General features: G+C 46.7%; 1 protein-coding gene across 1 annotated transcript in view; it reads left to right on the forward strand.

Moving 5' to 3' along the window:
- The window catches only part of KIAA1045 (KIAA1045 ortholog), a 25,396-nt gene extending 930 nt beyond the window's left edge, over nucleotides 1–24,466 (forward strand). The window contains exons 2-8 of the mRNA XM_011980084.1: nucleotides 13,172–13,553; nucleotides 14,275–14,460; nucleotides 18,119–18,197; nucleotides 18,503–18,708; nucleotides 19,051–19,211; nucleotides 19,512–19,607; nucleotides 19,927–24,466. Coding sequence (XP_011835474.1) covers nucleotides 13,176–13,553; nucleotides 14,275–14,460; nucleotides 18,119–18,197; nucleotides 18,503–18,708; nucleotides 19,051–19,211; nucleotides 19,512–19,607; nucleotides 19,927–20,023 — 1,203 coding nt within the window. The 5' untranslated portion in view covers nucleotides 13,172–13,175 and the 3' untranslated portion in view covers nucleotides 20,024–24,466. The remainder of the gene's footprint in view (nucleotides 1–13,171; nucleotides 13,554–14,274; nucleotides 14,461–18,118; nucleotides 18,198–18,502; nucleotides 18,709–19,050; nucleotides 19,212–19,511; nucleotides 19,608–19,926) is intronic.
- The last annotated feature ends 398 nt before the right edge of the window (nucleotides 24,467–24,864 follow it).

The raw sequence follows: 24,864 nt of genomic DNA on the forward strand, positions 1-24,864 counted from the left end.
GACCGGGCCGTCACCTGAGGGGCGGGTCTGCGGCCGCGGACAGTCCTCCGGGACTCTGAGGTGCTTGTGTGGGAGCCGCTTCCAAGGTGGCCCCCGTGTCATTGGATGAACCCCGAGTGGGAGCCGCTTCCAAAGTGGCCCCCGTGTCATTGGATGAACCCCGAGTGACTGCTGCCTCTACGCCTTGGGGGAAGTCCCTGAGGTGCTGTGAGGAGCCGCCCCCATAAAGACCCTCTGTGGGAATGGACTCCCGGGGCGCTGTCTGCATTTGCTGCTATGGGGAGCCCCAGCGTGGAGGGGACTGGCCCCAGAGAGCCCTTCCGTGTCACTGTGGGAGAAGGCACAAGGGTGGTCTCTGGAGCTGGCTCAATGGAAGACCACTTGGGAACATAGGGGAGCTGCAGGAGCCTCGACGTGGTGGAGCCCCCAAAGGGCTCCCTAGAAAAGGAGGCCCTGAGACTGTGCCCTAGAACTGTGGGAAGCAACCTCTGATTGGGGAGGGGGGATCCTGCCATGGGATCTATGAGTGACTTCCCACGGCTCCAAGGACTTTGGCCTCGACCTCCCTGTAGGGTTCCATATGCCCTCACTTGTCTCCCCACACCGTGGCCCAGAGGTGGGGGCCTTCTGGGGCTGCAGCCTCTTTCCATTCCCCTCTTTCCCTATTCGGATTTTTCTTCTCCATGGTAGCCCAGTTGCTCCATGCCGCATTTTAGTGGAGGTAGAAACTGCTGCGAGAGCACAGGGCCCCAAGCCGGGGAAGAGGACCAGTGAGGCCTCTCAAGCAAAGATAGGAGATTTGAGCCCCTGGGTTTGACCGTCTAGAAGGAAGCAGTAAGATCAGGTGGAATAACAGACTTTGGCAGGTCCTGGAGGGAAAGACCTTTGAAGGAAGGAATAAAGGATGTATAGGATTGTTGAGCACCAGTGCGCTCGGCACTATACCAGGTATGTTTAAACATCTCATATAACTCTTACAACAGCTTTGTGAAATTATCCCCTTCTAAACACTGAGACTCAGAGGGGTTTAGCAGTTTACCCAAGGTCACAAAGCTGATGAAAAACATAGTCATAAAATGTTTTTCAAATTTTATTTGGGAAAAAGTACTAAGGAGAAGCAGAAGAAAGAATAGATATTTGTTAATAAGTTGCACTAAGGTGCCTGCCAAGCATAGGGTTTTGCAGTGGTACATGCTCAGTAAATGTGATGATTAAATAAGTGGATGAGGACAGTTTAAGTGGCCATGAGATTGCTGCAGGAACTGATTTCCACAGAATCCCCAGATTTCAGGGTGTGGCTTCCTTCACTGGCAGTCCCATTTCATGATGACTTGGGGTGGCTCTGGACCTAATTGAGGCCTCTGGGTGTGGTTTTTGACAAGGCTTGCTCTGGGGATCTAGGGGAACCCTTCTGCAGATGGAGTGTCCCAAGGCCACCCTCCCTGCTACAGAATACTTGAAGGAGAGAAAGGAGAGACAGGGTCACTTTTAGGAAGCACGATCCACACTGTCCTTGTGGCCCTCTGACTACATGCACCAGTGGACAATGGTCCACAGATAGCACACAGGACACTTTTGCCCAAATACCTCTGCATGAGGAGGAGGAGGGCGGGAAAGGTGCAGAGCCAAGGAAGGCTCACTGGGAGTCTGTTAGGGGGAGCGCAAAGGGTCTGCGCCAGACATAGTGTTGCCTCCTCATCTCGCCCCCTCGATGTTTTCATTCCAGCTGTATCCCAAGAGTTCAACTTTGAGCCCAAGGATGGATTCTGGTTTCTTGTCCAAAAATGGAGTGGTGAGAGGGCCAAGCAATGATATTCATTACAGAGCCATTCCGGAAAGGTTTTCCTGCTCCCCTTCCCTGTTTCTTCCACACAGTCAAACCTAGTTAAATCCTCCTTGAATAGAAGCGGCTTCCTTTGGCTTCTGGAATTACATAGTGAGAAGACAGACCAAGCTAGTGGGAAAACAGAACAACATAGTTTACCAGTTGTTAGGTTTTTTTTTTTTTTTTAACTCAATTATGCTACCTTGTGCGCAACTCAGTGGAGTAAATTCTGACAAAGATTTATGTTGGTTAGGACCTCCCCATTGTAAAGTTGTTTATAATCCCCCTTTCAGTTCAAACCCACCTCATCTGCTTAACAGATCAAAATAAATAGGTAGGCATATTTTTAAAGAAAGTCAGAAGGACCAAACCTGAAGATATGATCTTTGTTCCAGCTCACTGATTTGTCTTTGAGGTTTTATTCCTAAATTGGTCTTTTGTTGAGGGTGCTTATTATCACACCCACTCATGACCCTGGAAAAATCACTAAATGGATCCAGGCTCTCCCCTAATCTTGGACCTTGGATATCACCTTCCCTATGTCCAGCATTGGGTAAAAATTAAGGTTTCAAAAATTCTAAGAATACTGCCTAACTCTCCCTAGTCACAGCATGAGTCTGCAAATCAGATCATTCCAGAATGTGCATGAAAGATGTCACCAGGTGGCCTTAATCTTCTCAAAAATGGTCTCTCCAAAGGGAAATAAAAGGGGAGAGAATGGCTCACCCAGTTTCATTTGAGTGTGCCCAAATGTGTCTGGATTTTACTGTCTGGATTTCTCAACCTTTGATCTTTCACATATTCTCCAATCTTCTAACACTGTCTTCTTCTAACATTTGCATTCCTTTTCCTCAAACATGGATAGTAAGACCTTCCCAGGCCCATTTCCCCCACTCTGCAATTTTTTCCACTACACCTGTTCCTAAGTGGATCACATTTATGCAAATATAGTTTCCCTTCTCTTTAGCTACAGAATCTATTATCTTTTAGTCCCACATGCTTCTCTCCAGCAGTGCTGCTTGGCTTCTGCTATCTTCATGTCCCAACTTGATTTATTCATTTCTAATGGGAATATCATTATCCATTCCACCCCTCAATCTTAATGACCAAATTCTGACAGGAATTGCTTACTAGCTTTGGACCAAGAAACCAAGACCATCAGTGTCCAGCTGGAGACATGATTATTTTTCCATTAGCACATCCCCCTCCATTCTCTCCCCTTTTCCAGCAATCCCCTCAGAGACTCACTTACATTTACTAAGTGCTACTTACTTGCCAGGCACTATGCTAGATAAATATGAGTTTCTTGCCCTTGAGAAGTTCACATAGAATCAGTCTGCATTTCTCTAATAATTCACTATAAAGAGTAGGAAAAGTAAGGGGGAAATTACGGCATTACAGAATATTTACAGGAACCAATGTAGAGTATGCCTTTTCCCAAGCATCACTGAAACTCAGCTGCTGTGCTATGCCTCCTCTGGCAGCCACATTCAGCCCTCCTGCCAGTGCCCTGCCAAAATTACTTTTGCCCATTATACTCTGAGTGTAAACTGACCACATTTTTGCCTTCCTATGACAGTAATGACAGAACCTTTTATTTAGATAGCATGTTACAGTTTATGAATCCCTTTTAGATATATGTTGGCTCTTTGGTTTTGAGAAATGCTTCATCTTACTGGGGTCCTCTCACTAAAACAGAACTGTGTGGGCTAATTGGCTCGCTCTCTTTTTGTATGTTTGTTTTTTGAGGCTTAGGAGTCTCCCAGAGGGAAAGCCCCAGTGATTCACTACAATCACCACCTACTAGCTCTTAGGTTGCGAAGGAGTTTCCTGTTGGGTCCTAAGGCCAAACAATGCACTCATTGGTCAGTGCTGGAACTTATCAGGGCAGTCCCTCTTCCTGGCCTTGGCAAATCCAATTCTCTGGGGTTTTCTTCCTCCCTGAAACTCAAATACATATTCTCTTCTAACAAGTATTTTAAGCATACTATCTCAAACCAGTTTTTTGGACTGATGCTAATTCTTATGTGAAGACACATTTCCTTGCCTATTTCTATCTAGCCCCCAGGCTGGCTTCATACCATCTAAGTCATGATGGAGTCCCCATATAGCTCCATGCCTTGGCATGTGCTGTTATCTCTTCCTGGAATGCTTTTTTTTTTTTTTTCCTTATCCACTGATGTAACTCCTACTCATATTCAAAATTTAGCTCAAGCAACACCTTTTTTTTTTTCAGTCCTACACTTATGCCCCCTGCACACGCACATACTCACTGCATTCTCACAGGCTGAATGAGCTTCCATTTGTTCATTCTACCATCAGTTATTAAGCACCTGATTTGTGCCTGATGCATAGTAGGCTGCACTTGGCAAATGTTTGGAGAATCAGCAAATAAGTAAATGGTGATAATTAAGGTGTAATAATTGCATTACATGGGGCTGAATCTGTGTTTCAGGGAACCAGAGCAGAAAACAGGGAGTGCCTCTCCATCTTGCTGAAAAGCTCTGCTTGCTAAGTGCAATCTCACCAGCCAATCACTGATGGTATGATGTTCCTTAACTGTTGCTCTGCTCTGTGGGAAGTCAGCACCATGGCTTTTAATGAAGATTCAGGCCCTAAGAGGCTAAAATCATGCCATAATTTTGCTCTCATATATATTAGAAATTTGTGAGCTTTCAGTAAATGTTAAACAGCAGCAGGATGCCTTGTAGTCTTGAGCTGAGGCCAGAAAGAGTTTTTCTGTCTTTAGCCTTTCTATTCCTTGAAAATCTCAGAAAAGCCCCATGTAGTTGTGTCTGTGTCATCCTGAATAAACAGGCTGAATGGAGAGAGGTGGGGAGGTATCAGGTAGACCCTTTCAGGGTCTACAAACACGAATACTAAAATTAGTTTCTCGGATACTGCCAGGTGACAAAATGTCTGAGTAGGAACAGGCTCCAAGAGCACTGTAGTGAGACACTGGATCCCTAAAGCAACAGCCAGTCACTGGAGAAAAATCGGACCCCTTGGGGCTTGGATTTCCTCAAAGACCCACAAGAGAACTCTTTTTGATGGTTTTTTTTGCTTAAAATCTTGGGGTTGATGCTGATGTTCACAGTAAGCTCAGAGTCTGTGCTATGCATTCAGCATTTTTCCTCTTTTTTTTTTTTTTTTTTTTGCAGACCCTGGTTCTGTTGATTTTCCACAATCTTGCAGCTGGTCACCTTCTGTGTTAGGCATGTGGTTTTTCCTAAGGCTCCCAGTCCTTCGGGCACATGCTTCCAGGAGCCAATTGTTGACCGCCTTGAAATTTTTCACTTGTATGTGCAGATACTGCTCATGCTAAATTTCAAATCCAGGACAAAGGAAATACATTTTCACACTTTCTACTTGTGTCCTTAAGGCAACTGCCCTCCGTGGGCCTCACCATATCCACAGGACACAGCATAAATGCAGGGGACTGTTGACCTTGGTAATACTGGCTTCTCTTTTCTTACCATTGTGATTGTAGAAACCGGCTAAATTGCAGAATTTCTTAGCTCTCCTTTGTAGTCAGAGAAAAATTACCCTCGTGTTTTCATCCCTGCTAGCCCTGACTCAATGTCCAGGTGCCACCTCTTGGGAAATAGAGTAGATGTGATGATGTGAGCTGGTGACTGCATAGTTTCTAGAATTGAGTTTTGGAGATTTGGTCTGATTAGTCTCTCTGGCCAATTTGATAAAGAGAAAAGACACTATGATCTTAAATAAATTGTTTATCTTGCCCAGTCATCTCTGCATCATTCATTCAACAAAGATTTAAGAGGCTAAAACCCTTAATGCTTAATGGAGAGGATCAAACCTGTATTCAAAAGAAGCTTTGATTAAAAGTGAGTGTCACATGCTCTGTGGAAGGCAGTAAGAACCATCTCTACTTTTCTCCCTCCTGATCTCAGTGAAGCACAGATTCCTTTACTCCGCTTGCTCAGCCCATTCTCTTTGGTTGTCTTTCGTTTTCTCCTCACTCAGAGGTTTTCTTTGCCTTGTTCCTTCCTAGGGAAGCCCTAACCTCCAGGCAGCCACTTTTACTTGCTTGTGAGCCTTTTATACAGCCTCCATTCCCATACCAAGAATCAGATTGGACCAGCTACTCAGGAGGCTGAGGCAGGAGAATCACTTGAGCCCAGGAGTTTGAGGCCAGCCTGGGTAACACAGTGAGACCCTAGAACCACCCCTGATCTGAAAACATAAATTTTAAGAAAAGAAAATCAGTAAATGTACTTTACATTTAACACGCTGCATGAGGAAACTCCTATTAGGAGTATTGCCTTTCAGGCTCTCCACAGCTCTGAATCTTTATCAAGAGTGCTGGGAAATTGAGGCTCCCCAGCTGCCTTCCCCTTCCTTATTTCTCTATCAGTTCCTGCTGCGGAGCAGCCCCTCCTCCTCTTGCTCCCACCACTTTGCCCTTATAACTAATCCCGCTGAATTCTAAGCAGGTGCTCTGCAGAAAATCGGTGTGTCTTGCAAACATTCCAAGCTGCCCACATATGTCTTACTGCCTGAGAAACACATCTAGACAGGCTTCTCTTACCCAAGACAGATTCTACTTGTTGCTCTTTTCGTTTCTTCCAGTTCATGAAGTCAGACGGCCCTCTTCCACCTTCTTGTCCCGCTATTATTTACCATCACCTGCTCCTCTCCCGAGTTTTTTTCCAAGCCTTCCCTAGATACCACAAATTCCCTGACAGCCACATAATTCTTGGGACAATATCTTTTTGGCCTCTTTTCATCATTTTTAGGGAGGCAGAAACCCCCAGTCCCACCCACCAGTCAAAGAAGTAATCATTAGGTATAATTTGTGGGATCTTTGCAACTTGATTTCCTTTTAACTCTCTCTTTTTCCTAGGACTTCTTCCAGCACTGGAGAGGCCAGGTTTTTCTCCACAGGCATTTGTTTTTACCTGGCACCAATCACTACCACTTGTTTCTCTAAAAATTTGAGCTGATTTTGTTAAGTTCTCAAACACCCCAGGTGCACATCTTAGATATTTCAGCACACACACTTTTAATCAAAGTGTCTTTTGTATACAGTTTTGATCCTCTCCATTAAGTATTAAGAGTTTTAGACTCGCTTTTAAAGCTGAATTCTGTTGTGTCCTCACAGTTTACTGTCAATGTCAAAGCCATGTCAATTCAAAATGACTTGGTGGTCTTGTTTGGATTTTGATGGTTTACTGTGAATAGTTCTACTTTGCATTTCTGCCCTTACAGGCATAAAATGGTCTACAAGATTGAACCATCTCCGGTAAAAGGAATAGCAGTGCTCCAAGAGCCTGTGGTCAGGACGGGAAAGTGTTGATGTTTGTTTTGCTAGTAGATGTCAGCTTCAGTCTTCATAGAAATTGCTTTAAGGATAAACTCCCAAAACCATTGCAATGACATAATTGACCATGGAGATAGCTTCATAGCTATTCTTGGTATCCTCATAAAGAATAATGGTATCCTTACAGTTAATAATGGGTTATAGTGGATCTACAGTATGTTGGGAGGTGTCTGTGGTTAATTTGCTGATTCACTGTTAATGAGTAAGTTCACTTATAGAGTAACTTCCTAACTGACTGGTCTTTGTTCAATAACTTTTATTAAAACATCTGAAAACGCCAAAAACAAATGCATACCAGTGGTTTTCCTCTAATGAATCGTTCTTGAAAATGTGAATTTAGTATGTTTTTTCCAGATCTCCAAATAAGTGTTTCTCAACTATTTTTTTCCAGTGTATGCCTTCCTTCTGATAAACATGAAAGTCTCTTGATTGTTCCCTAAAACTTGTGATATAACTTTTGGGAGGAGGCTGCCTCCAACTATTTGGAGAGTTAGTACCTGCTGTATAGCCCTAAGAACCAAGAAGATACTGTCAAACTCACTGTTTTGTAGTCTATGTCACACACACACACACACACACACACAAAGCAGAGATGGTTTTTAGTGTTTGTTTTCCAAATATAAGTATACAATTGATAAGCTCTTGAAACTCACTTATTTCTCCCCTCCTCCTGGTGTTTCTGATATATACCTCCCACCTGCTGCAGGATCCAGCCAATTCACCATTTGAGAATCATTGCTCTTGTTGTTGTGTTTAAAAAATTAAATCAAGCTGGGGGCTCTGGCTGGAACCTATAATCCTAGCTACTTGGGAGGCTGAGGCGGGGAATCACTTGAGCCCCAGAGTTATCAACAAATCTGGGCAACATAGCAAGACCCTGTCTCTTTAAAAACTTTTCAAAAATTAGCACGACCTGTAGTCCCAGCTATGTGAGAGGATTGCTTGAGTGCAGGAGTTCGAGACTAGCCTGTGTAATATGGCGAGACCCCCTCACCGCTGTCTCAAAATAAATAAATCATTTTTTCTCTTTTTTAATAGCATGAATATATCACAAGTTATTCAGTAATTTCCCTATTGAGGTTGTCTCCACCTTTTTTCTTTTTTAAGAGACAGGGTCTCACTGTGTTGCCCAGGTTTCAGTGCAGTGGCTATTCACAGGCACAGTCATGGCACATGACAGACCCAAACTCCTGGTCTCAAGCAATCCTCCTGCTTCAGCCTCCTGAGTAGCTGGGATTATAGCAGCAAGCCACCATGCCCGATTTGTTTCCATCTTTTTAATCATTGTAAAAAGAATGCCCCAATCAATCAATCTTTTTTTTAATGCGATGAGATCTTGCTATGTTGCCCAGGCTGGTTTTGAATTCGTGGGCCCTGCAAGCAGTTCTCCCACCTCAGCTGCCCACGTAGCTGGAATTACAGGCATGTGCCACTATGCCTAGCTAATTTTGTTTTTTACATATGCCCACAGATGAAAGAGCATCAGCCTCTTGGATATAATAGGTTTTCTTTAGTCAGAGGTGTATTAGTAGCTGTCCATCTCTGGTGGATCTTCCAACCACACAGACTCTTAAGAGAAGCTTGAATACACTGTTCATCTTGCACCACATCAGTTAAGGGCAGCACTTTCCTTATATCCTTGTCTTTTAGAGGCGTGTTCTTCAAATTGCAGATTTAAATCCATTAGTAGGTCATGAAATCATTTCAGAGAGTCACTATCAGGGTTGTTCTAATGAAATAGGATAGAAAATATCAGGGAGCATTGTAGTAAAAGTATGATTGTTTCACAAAATTTTTTTTTTTTTTTTTTTTTTTGAGACGGCATCTCGCTCTGTCACCCAGGCTGGAGTGCAGTGGCCGGATCTCAGCTCACTGCAAGCTCCACCCCCCTGGTTTACACCATTCTCCTGCCTCAGCCACCCGAGTAGCTGGGACTACAGGTGCCCGCCACCTGGCCCAGCTAGTTTTTTTGTATTTTTTAGTAGAGACGGGGTTTCACCGAGTTAGCCAGGATGATCTCGATCTCCTGACCTCGTAATCCGCCCGTCTCAGCCTCCCAAAGTGCTGGGATTACAGGCTTGAGCCACCGCGCCCGGCCTCCACAAAATTTTGACTTCAGTTGCAGATCTATAAACACATGTGTCTACAGGGTTATCACATAAAATATATTTCTTATTCTGAGCCACAGTTGAAAGTTTTGAGAAACATACCTTGGGGTTTCTGAGGAAAACATAGTGGTCTGCAAATGTAAATGCTCATAATAAAAATATGCTCAAATAAAAATATGAAGAATTATCTGTCAGTTTTGTATTTTCTCTCTTGGGGTGCCTCTCTCACTGTGAGTTGGGGAGTTGCATCCCACCCAGCCATCGAACATGCTGTTGCCCATGAGGCATTTGAGCAGCATCTGGGGACTACAAGGCCCAGCCCTGTCACTTCAAGAACCCCCTGGGTCCAAAGCCTCAGCAAAAAATTTAACATATACATACTCTTCTCTCCATCCCCACCCCACCCTGGCTAGATTCCCTCGTTAGGTCATATGAACTTTTAAAAGAAGATGAAAAACAACATGAGCATTCTAAATGCTTTAGACTATATGTTCCAAATACACTCATCAACAGACAGAGAACTAAAGCCCAAAGCAACTAACAACAGGTTCTGAATCACAGAACAGGGGACCCAAAACAAAAGCAAGTCGCCAAGTTGCCAACCCTAAGATTTTCTTTATTATCTAATTAAGGTACCATGTGGGAAAACTGGAAAATACAGATTACAAAAAGATTAAAAGTACATACAGTACAAAATTTAGATCATAGCATGAGCATTTTTGTAACTTGCTATTTTTGTGAATATGTTTGCATATTTTGAGTATCTTTCCCACCAATAAATATACCTCTATGTCAGTGTTTTCCATGTTGTTCAGTCTTTCATGGTAGGTACATAATTCATTTCCCTATTGTTTAATATTTGTTTCTAGCTGATGGAAAAAATGATTTCTGAATCACAATTTTTTATGGATTTATTTGGGGATTAAGATATTTTCCTTTTAATTACAATTTATTATTAGTTGTCCACTGAGGCATGAATACCCTAAATGATTTCCTGAACTTGCTCAATAAATCTTTCTTCAATAAATCTCCTGTGCCACTGCCCTTTAAGGCAGTATGAAGTATTAAAGTCAATGTTCCTTAGTCACATACTTCAGTTTTACAAACAAATTTATAAATGGAGTCGGGGAGGTGGTTCTTTCCTCTTCTATCAATCAGTTTATAAATTCAAGAATATTAATTTCCTTGGTAGCAGTAGTGGCAGGGCAAGCACCTGAGCAGGGTAGGAGTTCACATCACTGTGGCACATACAAGCAGTGTTTCCGAAAAGAAGATGGGGTTGTCATCAGATAGTACATGTATTAAGATTTCATTTTTTAAAGCAAAAATAATTCTCCACAATTAATTAGCTAATTGAAAAATGTTTATTAAGAATCTATTCTGTTAGATGCTTAATAGACACATTGCTAGGCAATGGAGATAAGGACTGTGTGGGATAAAACAGTCTAATGGGGAAACTGACATTGATCAGTAATCATCCTATTGAATATGTAATGACAAAGGTAAGTGCCCAGAGCAGAAGGGCATGATGCTCTGAGCACTCCGACCTGGACTGGAGTCAGCAGTGACTTCCCTGAGGAAGTGAGACTTGAGCTAAGCTCTGATAGACGAATAGGCACTAGTCAGGTGGGGAGAAATGTTCAAACTTCCTCCAAACAGAGGGAGTATAGCAAATAAAGACTGAAATAAGGCCATTATGATTGGGACACAGAGTAAAGAAAGAAGGCCAGACCTGCAGGGCCTCACAGGCCACAGTAAAGAGACTGATTGTGGGGACTTCTCCTGAAAGCTGTAGGAAGCACTGAAAGTTTTAATCAGGGGGTAACATGACACCTGAATGTCCCAGGGATATCTTTAATTCAACATGTACAAAATCTAATTTAATTATCCCTCTTATTTCCAATTTCTGTAAGTGGCACTACCATTCTTCTAGTTAGTCCATTTAAAACTGCCCTCTTTTTCCGGGCGCGGTGGCTCACACCTGTAATCCCAGCACTTTGGGAGGCTGAGGCAGGCGAATCACGAGGTCAGGAGATCGAGACCATCCCCGCTAACACGGTGAAACCCCATCTCTACTAAAAATACAAAAAATTAGCCAGGCGTGGTGGTACGCGCCTGTAGTCCCAGCTACTCAGGAGGCTGAGGCAGGGGAGGCGGAGGTTGCAGAGAGCCAAGATCGTGCCACTGCACTCCAGCCTGGGCAACAGAGCGAGACTCTGTCTCAAACAAACAAAACAAAAACAAAACAAAAAGACTGCCCTCTTTCCCTTTGTCCTTCATCCAATCAATTATCAACTTATTCCTAGATTTCCCTAATTCTATTTCCATGGTAACAGATACACTCTGTCAGTATTATTCCTGCTGTCATCATTTCCGTTTAAACCCTCTACCTCTTGCCTGGACTATGATATTAATAGTAACCTTCGAATTGGCCCTACCTCTCCTCCTACCTGCTGTCACCTTTTTCCCCAAACAAACTGAGCATAACTGCCTATGCATCCTTCAGGGTCCACTTTGTCCACCAGCAGTGTGGTGGGTCTCGCCATCCTTTAGGTACTGTCAGCACTTTGACTTCCTTGGTTTCTAATATTAAGTAGCTTGAGTGGTGAGACTGTTCTCCTGTCTTCTGTTTCCTATGATGAGCAGTTAGTGCCTTGCACATAATACTGTTCAATAAGCCTTGATTAGAATGGATTGAGAGCAAGGCTAAAATGGACTCTGCTCCACTTTACTTAGAAAAAGCATTCCCCAGCTGACTTCCACAAAGTCTCCTCAGGCTAGGAAATAGCAGACCAGCTTTGCAATGTGCCCTGTCATGCCCTCACTGTCCAATGCTGTGCTCTGGTACTGCAGAGAAGAGCAGGGATGATGTTACTTTTTAACCTGTAAAGGATATGGACCTTTCTTGAACAGTTCAGAAGAATTAAAACAGAAAATATGGGAGTGACATTAGTGCAGCCTTACCTTAGAAGTGTGAGAGGTACCTTAGAGCTTTGTAATAGGCCAGTGTCTGTAATAGATAAACAGACCCACAGAGAGGCACAGCTACTAATGAGAGGGGGCAAAGGAGTGTTTGTGTGACCTTGACCACATGGATATGGGTGGCAGAGTTCCCTTACTGACTAATTCAGGAATCCTCTAAAACTAGGAGTTTATTGACTTAAAAAGTAGGCATTTGTTGAGGATTAGCCCCAGATGGATTGTTCATGGTACTTACTGAAGGAGCTTTTCTTGTGTCAAAAGGCCTGAACTGTGTTGCTGCCAGCTTGCTTTAAGCCTTGAGTCTTCTTGCAGGGTAGAGGAGAAATTTGGATTCTGAAGTCTCCAACCATTTAGTAAGTAGCAGAGGTGTAGGACCCCTGGACTAAATTGGTTTTAGGACAGGAAGGGAGACAGATATCATTTCATGCACATAGAGTGCTTTCCAGTCTACAAAGCACTGTTAAGCCCATTTTCTTACATTATCCTTGTAACATCTCTGTGAAGTGGGCTGGGGAGATAGCCCTCATTCTATAAATGGGAAAACCAAAGTTGCCAGGCCTGTCAGAAATTGAACCAAAGTCATCCAGGCAAGTGGTAGGCCTGTGATCCCAGCTACTCAGGAGGCTGAACCAAGGGAATCACTAAAGCCCAGGAGTCCAAGAACAGCCTGGGCAACATAGTAAGACCTCATCTCTAATAAATAAATTAATTAAATAAATACATAAATACATAAAATTTAGGAAAGAAGTAGAACCAACATCTTCTGATCCTTAACATGTGCTGTCTCCACCCCCACCATGTTCTAGAAGAGGGAGAAACTGTTTAATAGCACTTGCCACTTAGGTTGAAACTGATTGGCCTGACATCCTCAGCCATTGGCTGAACTTGTGCCCCTCTGCTTTTTGTCCACAGAGCCATGGGGGTGTTGATGTCCAAGCGGCAGACAGTGGAGCAGGTGCAGAAGGTGAGTCTGGCTGTGTCTGCCTTCAAGGATGGGCTGCGGGACAGGCCTTCCATCCGACGCACAGGCGAGCTGCCAGGGTCCCGCCGTGGCACTGTAGAGGGCTCGGTCCAGGAGGTGCAAGAGGACAAAGAAGCAGAAGCAGGAACCTCGGCGGTCCAGGAAGAGAGAAGTGCCGGCCGTGCAGCCTGGGAGCGGCTCCGAGATGGGCGCGGCGTGGAGCCTGAGGAGTTTGACAGGACCAGCCGATTCACGCCCCCTGCCTTCATCCGCCCCACCCGGAAGCTGGATGATGACAAACCTCCAGAAATCTGCCTGGAGCCTAGAGAGCCTGTGAGTATCCAGTTAGGACAGAATCCTCAAGTCTTAGCGTATCAGGGAGCCTGTGAGTATCCAGTTAGGACAGGATCCTCAAGCCTTAGCGCATCAGGGAGCAGGACAGGAAGGATGGATGTGGATAAGGTGATCCTCAAAGCCAGAAAAATGGAACTGAGTCCAAAACAATCTTTGAATATCTTCTATAAGAATAAAATGTTTGTTATATCCTGGAGTCATCTTTGTTAAAGGCTTGAGGCAGTGGATGATAAAGAATGATGCTCTGGCAGGTATTCTGTCGACTCTCCCCCTCTTCCCCGCTGCTATGGGTTTTCAACCATGGATAGCACTACACTCTGTAGGAGGCATTAGGAAATTTGGGAGGGAGGAGTTTGGGGAGGTCACAACACCAGGTGGCTACTGGTGTTTGGTACCAAGAAAAGCAGGGATGATAAATGCCCTGCAATGCCTGGAACAATCTCTCACAACAGATTGTTCTTTCTAAAAGTGCCAGTAGCTCCCTGTTCATAAACATGGTCACAAAGACGTGAGCAACTGGAAGGACCTCCTGGTTCTTGTCCTCCAGAAAGAAAACCTCAACAATGGCTTCAGTTGGAGCTGTTCCTCTAGGCTAATCTGGGAAGGCTCAGCCCCATGCAGGTAGCTCTGTGCTTCGTGGCCTTGGAATCTTGCTGCCTATGCTTTCACATCCCTGTTTCCTCCTGCCATCTTTCTGCAGGTTGTCAACGATGAGATGTGTGATGTTTGCGAGGTCTGGACAGCTGAGAGCCTCTTCCCGTGCAGGGTCTGCACCAGGGTATTCCATGATGGCTGCCTGCGCCGCATGGGCTACATCCAAGGAGACAGTGCAGCGGAGGTGATGGAGATGGCCCACACAGAAACAGGCTGGAGCTGCCACTACTGTGTAAGTCTGGACTGCAGGGACAGCAGAGGACTTGGCACTTTTCCTGGAGGCCCAGTCTTAGAACATTTGATTTTAGGCAGTGACCTAAAGAATTTTCCAATGGGCTGGGCATGGTGGCTCACGCCTGTAATCCCAGCACTTTGGGAGGCCGAGACGGGAGGATCACTTGGTCAAGAGATTGAGACCATCCTGGCCAACATGGTGAAACCCCGTCTCTACTAAAAATACAAAAATTAGCTGGGCCTGGTAGCACGTGCCTGTAGTCCCAACTACTTGGGAGGCTGAGGCAGGAGAATCACTGAAACCTGGGAGGCAGAGGTTGCAGTGAGCTGAAATCGTGCCACTGCACTCCAGTCTGGTGACAGAGCGAGACTCCATCTCAAAAAAAAAAAAAGAATTTTCCAATGGTACATACAAGAGACCTAGAGCTAGGATGGGGTTTCTCAACCTCAGTACATTTTGGGCTGGTTAGTTATTTGTTTGGGGGGCCAAGTGCATTGTAGGATATTTAGCAGCACCCCTGGCCTCAATCCCCTAGATGCCAGTAGCATACACCTCAATGTGAAGGTAGCAAAATCACCCCCGGTAGAGAACCTCTGAGCTAGGAGATTGACTGGGGCCTAATTACTCAAAAGTAATTCTGCTTGGAGCAGTTCTTTCTCTAATAGTCTATAGTTGTCATTCACTGTATCCATCTGAAAACTAACCTGAGATCCTAACTAGCTTGCTTCCAGTAGGGGTAGATCCTATTACAGGAAAACTTCCTAGGCCTCAGATCCTCACTCAGCCTGCCACCTGACTCATAAGCATTGGTGTTTCCTCTTTGAAGTGGTTATTACGTGAATTAAATGACAAAGCTCTATTGATTCAGAACTTCGCAGATTATATATAAATGCCTTCTAACTTTTAATGAAGGACGGAGTCTAAGGTTTCCATTGAAAGCCAGATTTATAGCCATTTCTCACTACACCTGAATAGAGTTCAAGTCTTGCCTTATGGATCTGTTGTCTTGCAGATATCGTCATTGTTTATTGATTTCAGAGTGAGGAGCACCTGCTGATCCCCCTCTTCTTCCTGCTGCTTAGACGAAAGCAGAGATGTGCCACTTTCTAACAAATAACTCTTCCTCTGTGGCTTGTTATGGAACAGTTATTTTCAGCTGCTTCAACACCTGTCCCCCTGGAGTACACTGCAGCAGACCCTGCTGTACCAGCGACCTTCTCCAGTGCCTGTCGCCCCTTCCAGATGCCAGCCTTTCATCTCAGCCACCCTGCTTTGCGATGTACTGCTGCCATAGGACTGGTGTGAAGGGGTCACCTCCCTAACCCCCAGGAACACATGCTGCCTCCCCAGCTTCCTGACACAGTCCTACCATCATTGCCACCATGCTCTACTGGGCTTTTTACAAAGTCTCCTTCCAAGTACCTCTCCTTTCTTTCCTTCCCTTCACAGCCAACGAAGCTGCTGCTTTTTTTTCTTTTTTTCTTTTTATGAGACAGGGTCTCACGGTGTCACCTGGCTGAAGTGCAGTGGTGCGATCATAACACTGCAGCCTTGAACGCCTAGACCTAAGCAATCCTCCTGCCTCAGCTTCCTCAGTAGCTGGGACTACAGGCACAAGCCATTGCACCTGGCCCCACAGCCAAACTTCTTAAAAGAATTTCATCATCTCCTATGGTTCTTCAGCCACCTATAATCTAATCTGACATCTGCATCCATCATTCTGCAGAATTGTCCCTTCCTAAGGTCACCAGTCACCTCCTAATTGTCAAGTCCACTGACCTTTCCTAAGGCATCTTCTTACTTGATCTCTCTGAAGTATTTATTACTTCTTTATTCCTCTCTCTCTCCTTTAGGATTTAGTATTTTTATGAGAATTATTGCATAAGATATGGAAATGAGAGAAAATAGGAAGTCAATAAAATCCCACCTCAGTCATGTGACCACCGTTAACATTACCTCCCACATTCTGCAGCTGTCTTTGCTTGGTATCCAGTACCCTCTTCTCTACTGATTCTCTTCCAGCCTTAGTCTCTGACCATTCTTTCTCGATGCCCTTTGTTAGTTTCTTGTCTCAGTCCTGTGTTTCTCAGGGTTCTGTTGTTTAATACTCTTCTTTGCTCACTGCGCCCTCTTTGGGTGACTTCATCTACAGCCACCATCTAAACACTAATGACTCCTATATTTGTGTGTCCAGACCTAAATTTCCTGTCTCTTGCACTTATTCACCTTGATATCTCACAAGTACTTCACACTCATCATGCCCCAAAATGAACTCATCTTTGCCCCCAAACCTGCTCTTCCTCCACTCCTCATCTCTGTGAATAGTCATACCATGCCCCAGTTACTAATCCCAGTTTATTCTCCCTCACGCCTCACATCCAGTGAGTCATCAGGTCCTGTTGATGCTGCCTATAATATCTCTGAAATCTCTCTTCCCTTGTTCATTCTCATGTCTCAGTTTAACTGCTGATCATTTCTTGCCTGGACTGTTGCAGCAGCCCTCAACTGCTCTCCACACCTGCAGACTCTGCCCCTCTAATCCATCTTCCACACAGCAGCCAGAGATCTGACCACAGCGCTCCCCACTTGAAAACCCTTTGGTGGCTCCCTTTTGCCCTCAGAATAAAGGCCTAATTTGAGGGGCTCGATAAAGGGTACTGGAGGTGCTTCATAGTAGGCCCCCTCCTTCCCTCACACACATACACATGCACACACACGTACTCCAAGCCCCAGCCACACTGAACACATCTCACAGTGTTACACACCACTGTGGCACCCAGTATATACTAGGTGCTCAGTAGGTGTTTGTTGAAAGTATGGTTTGAAAGAAAAATACAACTATTATATATTAGTTTTTAAAAAGTGTTATGGAAGAAAGAGAATGGTTTGAGTTCTTTATGAGATCCACATATGAATACTCATGAAATATCTGCTCTTGTACTTTGCTGGTATTTCAGAGGAAGAAAGTAACCTTATACTAGAAAGGATCTTTGATAGTTTAAAGACTGTATGGTTAAGTCAACAAAATAAGATATCAGTGCTCCTTTGGAATTAAAATTTCTGTGGCACCACAAAAAAACGCATTTGGCTTTAGGAGCCTTGTAATGATGGCATCTTTTAAAACCATTCTGGAGTTATTTAAAGTGATACAACCCACTTTGTATCCAAGTGGGCCAGCACCACTTGGAGCAGAGCTAGGATTAAACTTTTTTTTAACTAAAATACATTTTTAGCACAGCCTAACACAGAAGCCAAGTAGATAAAAGGGATGGAGATGGAGCCACTCTGGTTGATGGAGACAGGGATTCACAACCTGCCTACTCACTAGCCCCCTTATTCCGTGCAGCAGCTTCCTAAGGCACTTCCAAGAAATCCCTAGGTTAGCTCAGAGGAGACAACCACTGTTTTAGTAAAGGGGCTCAGTGCTGGAGCCAGGATATCTGAGTTCTCGGGAAGATTCTGCCCCAGAGTAAAGACAACTCTGGCCAAGTACTTTCCCCTCTCTGGGGCCTCACTCTCATTGATTGTGAATAGGAGGCTGGGATTAGATGATCCTGGAATTACTTTCCAGCTGAAATTCTATTTCTAGCCTCCTTGACCCTGGCCTTTCTTACTGGCCTGTATGGCCACCGACTCAGCTCTTCCTTATTTTCAGGACAACATCAACTTGCTGCTGACTGAGGAGGAAATGTACAGCCTTACGGAGACCTTTCAGAGGTGTAAAGTCATCCCTGGTAAGGTTGGGTGGTGCTACTTGGATGGAGAGGGGCCGAGCAGATTTCTCCTTCATGCTTTCTAGGATGAACCACGAAAGGAGTGTTCCATATTTAGTGGGTAGAGGGTAAATGGGTCCTTGTTCCTGAGTTGTTAGCCAGCAGAGTCACCCATCCCCTGTCGCAGCCTGGGTAACCCTGGCCATAGGAGGCAGAGACTCAGCAAGAGCTGTGGGTGTGGGGGCCCCAAGGGTGCCCTGGAGGTGATGGAAGTGCCCTAAGGCTGAAGAAGGATGGGCATGGCCAGCACGGGGTGCCTCCCACAGATTGCTCCCTGACACTGGAGGACTTTCTGCGCTACCGTCACCAAGCAGCCAAGCGGGGGGACCGTGACAGGGCCCTGAGTGAGGAGCAAGAAGAGCAGGCGGCCCGCCAGTTTGCTGCCCTGGATCCTGAACATCGAGGCCACATAGAGTGGCCTGACTTCTTGTCCCATGAGTCCCTCCTGCTTCTGCAGCAGTTGCGTCCCCAGGTGAGGGCCAGCTGGGGCAAATGTTTCTGGGATACTGGGTGACAAGGGCCTGGGAGGCATGCTGGGCAGGTTGGGGGAGCACTGGGTCCTGCCCGAGCAGGGACCAGTATCAGGAATGGGCTCAGGTTCCATCCAGTGATGGATGATCTGCTGCCCAGGCTGAGGAAACTGTGTGAGGAAGACTGACCTGCCCTGGGCCGCACTGGAAGTGTTGGTGCCTCCAGAAAGGCTCTGGGCAGTTTCTAAGGGAGGTTGCAAAGGTGGTAATGGAGGTAGGATTCTCTATGACCTGGCAGTTTACAAGATATCTCCACCTCTAAGATCTTGTCTCTTCTTCCCCAGAACTCTCTGTTGAGGCTTCTGACAGTGAAGGAGCGGGAACGAGCCCGAGCCGCCTTCCTGGCACGGGGCAGTGGGAGCACCATCAGTGAGGCAGAGTGCCGCCGGGCCCAGCACTCTTGGTTTTGCAAACAGTTCCCAGAGGCTCCTTCCTGCAGTGTCAGGTCTGCTCCTTACCAGTCCCAGTCCCCACTCAGCCTCTTCTCCTCCCTTTTCCATGCCAGTGGCCCTTCCATACCTCCCTGCTCCCCCTGCCAACAGCCGAGAGAGGAGCCTCCTGTGCATTAGGTAGAGGATGGTGATGCCTACGGGCCAGGACATAGGGCAGCCTCTATCTTCAACTCGGTGTTGCCACACGTCAGAAGAGCCTGGATGAGTGTGTCCAGAGCCTTGGGCTTACCAGAGTTTGGGAGGGGCAGGCATTTCACTATCTCACTCTTAACCATGTGTCCTCTGCCCAGCAGTATCAGCCATGTGGGTCCCATTGCAGATAGCAGCCCAGCCAGCAGCAGCAGCAAGAGTCAGGACAAGACCCTGCTGCCCACAGAGCAGGAGTCCAGGTGAGTAGGACCTCCTCACCTGGCCATTTGTACCCTCTGAACCCCCACAAAACACACAAGTAAGAGAGGGTATTACCCACTCCCACTCCAAAACAGCAAGCGCCCACCCAAGAAACCGGGCTCCAAGGGGGCACATTTGACCCAAGTCTATAGGACCAGCCAGCTGGTCTGTTGGCTTGGTAGCACAGCCAGCCATAACCAGGTCAGGCATGAACCAAGCTTCCCTGAGTTTTGTGTAGCCCAAGCCATGCTGCCCCAGGATCAGGGCTCACGTGTCTTCAAACCAGCCTCATGACCCTGTTCTTTGCTTCCACTCCAGATTTGTGGACTGGCCTACCTTCCTGCAAGAGAATGTCCTCTACATCCTGGCTGCTCGCCCCAACAGCGCAGCCATTCACCTGAAACCCCCAGGATAGCATGGAGCAGAGAAGCTCAGTTTGAGGACAGTGACGTCCTCTCCCCTCTCTCCTTTCTCCTTTCCCCCACCAACCTCTGGCACTGAGACTCATGGGGTTGGGACACTGCCAGCGTCTTAATTTGTCACTAAGCTTTATGGCACTGAAATCACCATTCCCCTCACATCAGAGGCAGTGAATGCATTGCCACAAGGAGAAGCCCTGGGAGCTATGGCAGCATCCTCTCCTGGACCATCCCTGCCCCACATCATAGACGGGACCTGCCACCACACTTACACACACGCACACATGCTGCCCAGCTGTCCATGCCATCAGAAGCCTGGTTCTTTTTGGTTGAGAAAGGACCAAAGTCCCTTTGTGAAGCCCCTGATATAGAGGAGGAGGTCTCTACTCACCCCTTCTATAGGCCAGTTCTAATTTCCAATAGACAAATCTCCGGCCAAATGATTCTTAATAAGGGGCATGTCAGACTCGCATGCCTGCCTAGAGGTCCTAGAGATCTTAACGGGCCCCACTTTCCCCACTGAAAATCCCTTCTGCGGTGAGCTGCTGTTACTAGTAGGTGTGTATTATGTACCTCGGCTGTACTGAGTTGGGAAAAGAGTTAAACATCACCACTGAAGTTCAGCCCTTTATTTATTTAAATTCCAATTCCTGGTGACAGAGAAGGCAACTAGCCTGGAGAATCCTGACTGGAAGAGGGGGAGGCAGCCCCTCCCAGGGACTCAGGATTCTAGGAACCTCTCAGTCAGGTTACCTGAGTCCAAAAGTCTTTAGCAGGATAGTCAAAAATCAAGGTGAGCCTTCTTGGCCCCTGTTTTTCAGATGGTAGCCCATGGCCCAGGGCCAAGGGGACCTGAATGGAGCAAACACACCGGCGGGAGCCACAGCCTCTGTGTTAGATGCTTCACCCAAGTCACCAACCACAGAGACTGACGAGAGCACGCTCTGGAGGAAGAGAGAACGGGGCTCATGCTTCCTCACTGTTCCAGCTCAACTCACTGTAGACACCCTCCACAGCCCAAGAAAGATCTGCAGAGCCCTGAGCAGGGACTCTTTCAGCCATCCTGACAAAGAGGATAAGAGGCTGGGGCTTAAGAAGAGGCTCTGCAGAGAAGGTCCTGGGAAAGCCTTACAGAAGGAGAAATTTTCCCCTTCTCCCTGTCACTGAGACACGGCTTGAGTGGCTGCTTCTCCTCACTGCTAACCACATGTCCTTTGCCACCAGGCTAGGGCCTGGGCGTGGCATGGAAGACCTTTTGGGGCAATCAGAGGCTGCTACAAGAGCACCAAGCCTGGCCTCCAAGCCCCAGCCCCCGCTTCCTAAGTACTCATCAAATTCAAATTCAAATTCTTCAGTCTGTGTGTTATGGCTCATCTTGGCCGGCCGTGGGATCCATGTTCTAGGCTTCTGTTTCCAACCTAATGACTTAGGCATAGCCAGATCTGACTACCAAGAGTTATTCAAAAGGGAGTGGAGCACAGTTATGCAGAAGCAAACACATCTTCATTGCTCAAGGCCCTTGTGTTAAATCAGGTGCATACAGAAGAAAGCACACACTGCTCAGTGCTGAATGTTTTGAGGAAAGCAGGGAGCTGCAGCCAGGGGCTTCATGAGAGCCCTGTGTAGTCTCCTCCTGTAGGAATCGCCTTTAGCTGGAAGCAGGGTGGTGAGCTGCTGGGGTTGTATTATTTGGATTGAAATGAAGCAGACAGGAGATAAATCTGGGCTCGGGTGTATGGCCCACAGCTTTTAGAAATACTCTTCAGCCATCCCCCAGGATTGAGCCGTAGGAGGGGCCATTATTCAGTCTAGTCAAAAAAACAAAGCACAGGACTCCTGGGCCTAAGAACTGCATCTGAAGCAGCCAGGCCTGGGGTTTTGCACTGAGATTAAAGCACATTAAGCACAGGGGCTCTTACCTACTCCCCTGGCAAATCGTCTCCTGTGCCAGTGGCCTTGGGCTGCTCAATCTCACAGGGCATTTTGAGTAGAGACAAGCTCTGGGCTTTGAGAGCTGAACAGCATTTTTCTCCTGCCTCATCAGTCACAGGGACTGGAAGTCCATCTTGTTCCCTGATCCTTCACAGATCAAGGTGATGCCTACCTCTTTGGAGCTGCTGTCTCTAGCTCTCTATGGGTGAGGGAGGAGAGTCAATGGGCCAGGTCAGGCCTGCCATATTCCAGGGCCTGGCAAAGCAGCCCCGGAGTTCTTCCACAACAGGAGCAGGCCCATTTGGGATCACCCTTCTCCCTATTCGAGAAGAGCAAACTTCCTGGGTGAGGGCCTGCTACAGAGATCCCAGGGGCCACTTCCCCCAGCAAAGAATAGAGTTCCCAGCCCACAAGAGTCCCAGGAAGCAGGAAAGCAGGAAGGAGCAGCCTGCCTCTTCTCCACAGGCAGTCATCTAGCTTTTTACCAAAGGGGAAGTGCCACTGCTCCCCAAGTCCAGAGTTGCAGAAGCCCTGCCCCAACCCCCTGTCCAGAATCTCCCTTTGCAGTGTTCTAATCCCCAGAGCCCCTATGCGGTATGTATAGAGATGTTAAAAACATTCAGAAACCTAGTGAAGCCCATTTCATTTTCAAGCCCTCCCGTCACTGTGACTCTGAAATTCTGCCAAGTACAAATATTAGCGACTGACTCTAATAAGGTATGAGAAAATGTTTCAGTCTTCTTGGCTACCCAAAATTGAGATCAGTGTTTCTAACCAAGGAAGGCCTGGGTTACAGACAGGCTCCTCTGAAGCCCACTTGCCCTAAGTGTTTTCACCTCGCATTCCTCTTGCCCACCTTCAGATGTGAATGAAGGGGCAGCTGGATGATGTGGCAGAGCTGCAGGGACTGAGGGTCAGCTGAGCAGTGGCCCTGGCTACGAAACCAAGTCTCCTCCTTGGCTTCCTCACCTGAGCCCAGCCTTAGCCTTCCCCCAGCAGAACACTTGAGCAATGGCCCCTAGGGTATCCCAGGGATGGAGCAGTCCCCTCACTCTAGGTACTGATCTAACCCTCAAGTGCCCCTCTTCGTTTGAGGACAGCTGCAGTAGAAACCATGAGGACATTGCCTCTTTCTGCCCTCAGCCCAAGTACCTAGGGCTAGCAGGGCAGATACTGGCCTTTCTGGCCCTGCTGCTCCCTATGGGATGTCACCCTGACATTGCTTAAGTGGCCAAGTCTTAGGGTCCCCTTATTCCTGTCACCATTATGGAAAGCACAGAATTAAACTGCCTGGGAAGAGGACACCTCCCTGGGGAGTGAACCCCAGGGTTATACCCAGGACTCATAGCCCAAAGCACAACCTCAACCATTGCAGGTTTCACAGCTTCAGTCAGAGTGCTGCCAGGAAGCCCAAAAGTTGAGAGGGAAGGTCAGCAGAAGCTGCCTGGCAGGGCCTCAGGCCAGCTAGACCCACCCCAGAGCCAAGAGAAACTTCAAGCGGGACTGAGAACTGGTAGCTGGCTCTAGTGATCCTGCAACCATGTTCCCTTCAGACCAGCAGAGTGAAGGCAGATAGATGTGTGGCCCTAAAAGGCAGAATAGTTTTGATGCCAGAACTTCAGGTCATCCTGGCAGTACCTGTCACCACAGTCCCTTTTTACCCCTCCTCTATTTATAGTGAAATAAAATTCCTATTTTCTTTTTTTTTTTAATTTTTTTTCTTTTCCTTATTTCAAGCTCTTGTCTGAAAAATTGCTACTTTCTCCTACTACTTAGTTTGAATTTGCCCAGGATATCTCTCTGGGCCCCTGGCTGCAACCCAGACAATGGCGAGATCTCCTGGAGTGGAGAATATTCACGCATCGTGCCTGTTCCTGACAGCTCAGCCCTGGAGTGGGGTGGGACTGGGCATTTTCTCTGCTGTTGCTTTTCTGCTGCCACTATTTTTGGCAACCTTGGAAAGAAAACAAACAGGTTACAGAATTTCTACTAGCACTAAGGAAAAGCTTTTTCCCTCTGGGCCACATGCCCCAGTGACCCAGAGCATGGAAAGGGAGTCAGCCCTAGTCTGGGCCCGTGACTAAGAAGCCCAATCACATTCCAGTTTCTATAGCACTGGGTAGGCACAACCCACAGTTGAGAACATTGAGTTACAAGTAGCTAGGCCTTTCCATAGCCATGGTGACACAAAGGCCCTCAAGGTTAGCCTCCTGCCATCATGGGTTGTCCTGTGATCTGTCCCCCAGCCAAACCCAAGCTTGTGAGAGGGACTCGGAACACTTGAGTAACACTGGGGAATCCAACGCGCTCTGGTCCCTCATGCCTTCATGTGCTTTTCTGCGGAAGGTAACTTGAGAGTAAGCTGAGGGGAACGTCCCCAAGACCTGTCTCCCCGTCTCTACAGCTGCATGCTCCTCTGCGTGGCCCAGGCTTCACAGCATTCCAGAAGAAGCTGATGCCCTGAGGCTGGGCACAGTGGAAATCATAATAAAGCAATTGTAATGCTCTATCGGCTTCCTGTTTCTTGTTGTTTGGGGAAGCTGCCATTTCTGTGTGGTTTCCCATTGTTGATCAATCCCTGGGTCTGAGTATAAGACGGGCAGCTGCGGCTGCCAGGAAGGACACAACATGCTGTGACTCTTTCTAGATTTCTCCTGGCCCTGAGCTTCCCAAAAATCAAGAGATGGGTAGAGGTAGGGGCACCACACATACAGACACAGAGATACTGATATTTCTGTATCCAGCACAGATACGGAGTGGAAACAGGAGCACTGAAGTGGGGAGCCAGAGCTTTCAAAGAAATTGAGGATGAGGTCATAAGGTCTCTGAAGCTGTCTGCTATGTGTTGTCTCTGCCCTGTGCCACGCCCCAGGGCTAGTTTTAGACACTTCCAAGTTCCTCCTGA

This window comes from Mandrillus leucophaeus, unplaced genomic scaffold (assembly GCF_000951045.1).
Source record: "Mandrillus leucophaeus isolate KB7577 unplaced genomic scaffold, Mleu.le_1.0 Scaffold208, whole genome shotgun sequence".
In the NCBI taxonomy this organism is placed as follows: Eukaryota; Metazoa; Chordata; class Mammalia; order Primates; family Cercopithecidae; genus Mandrillus; species Mandrillus leucophaeus.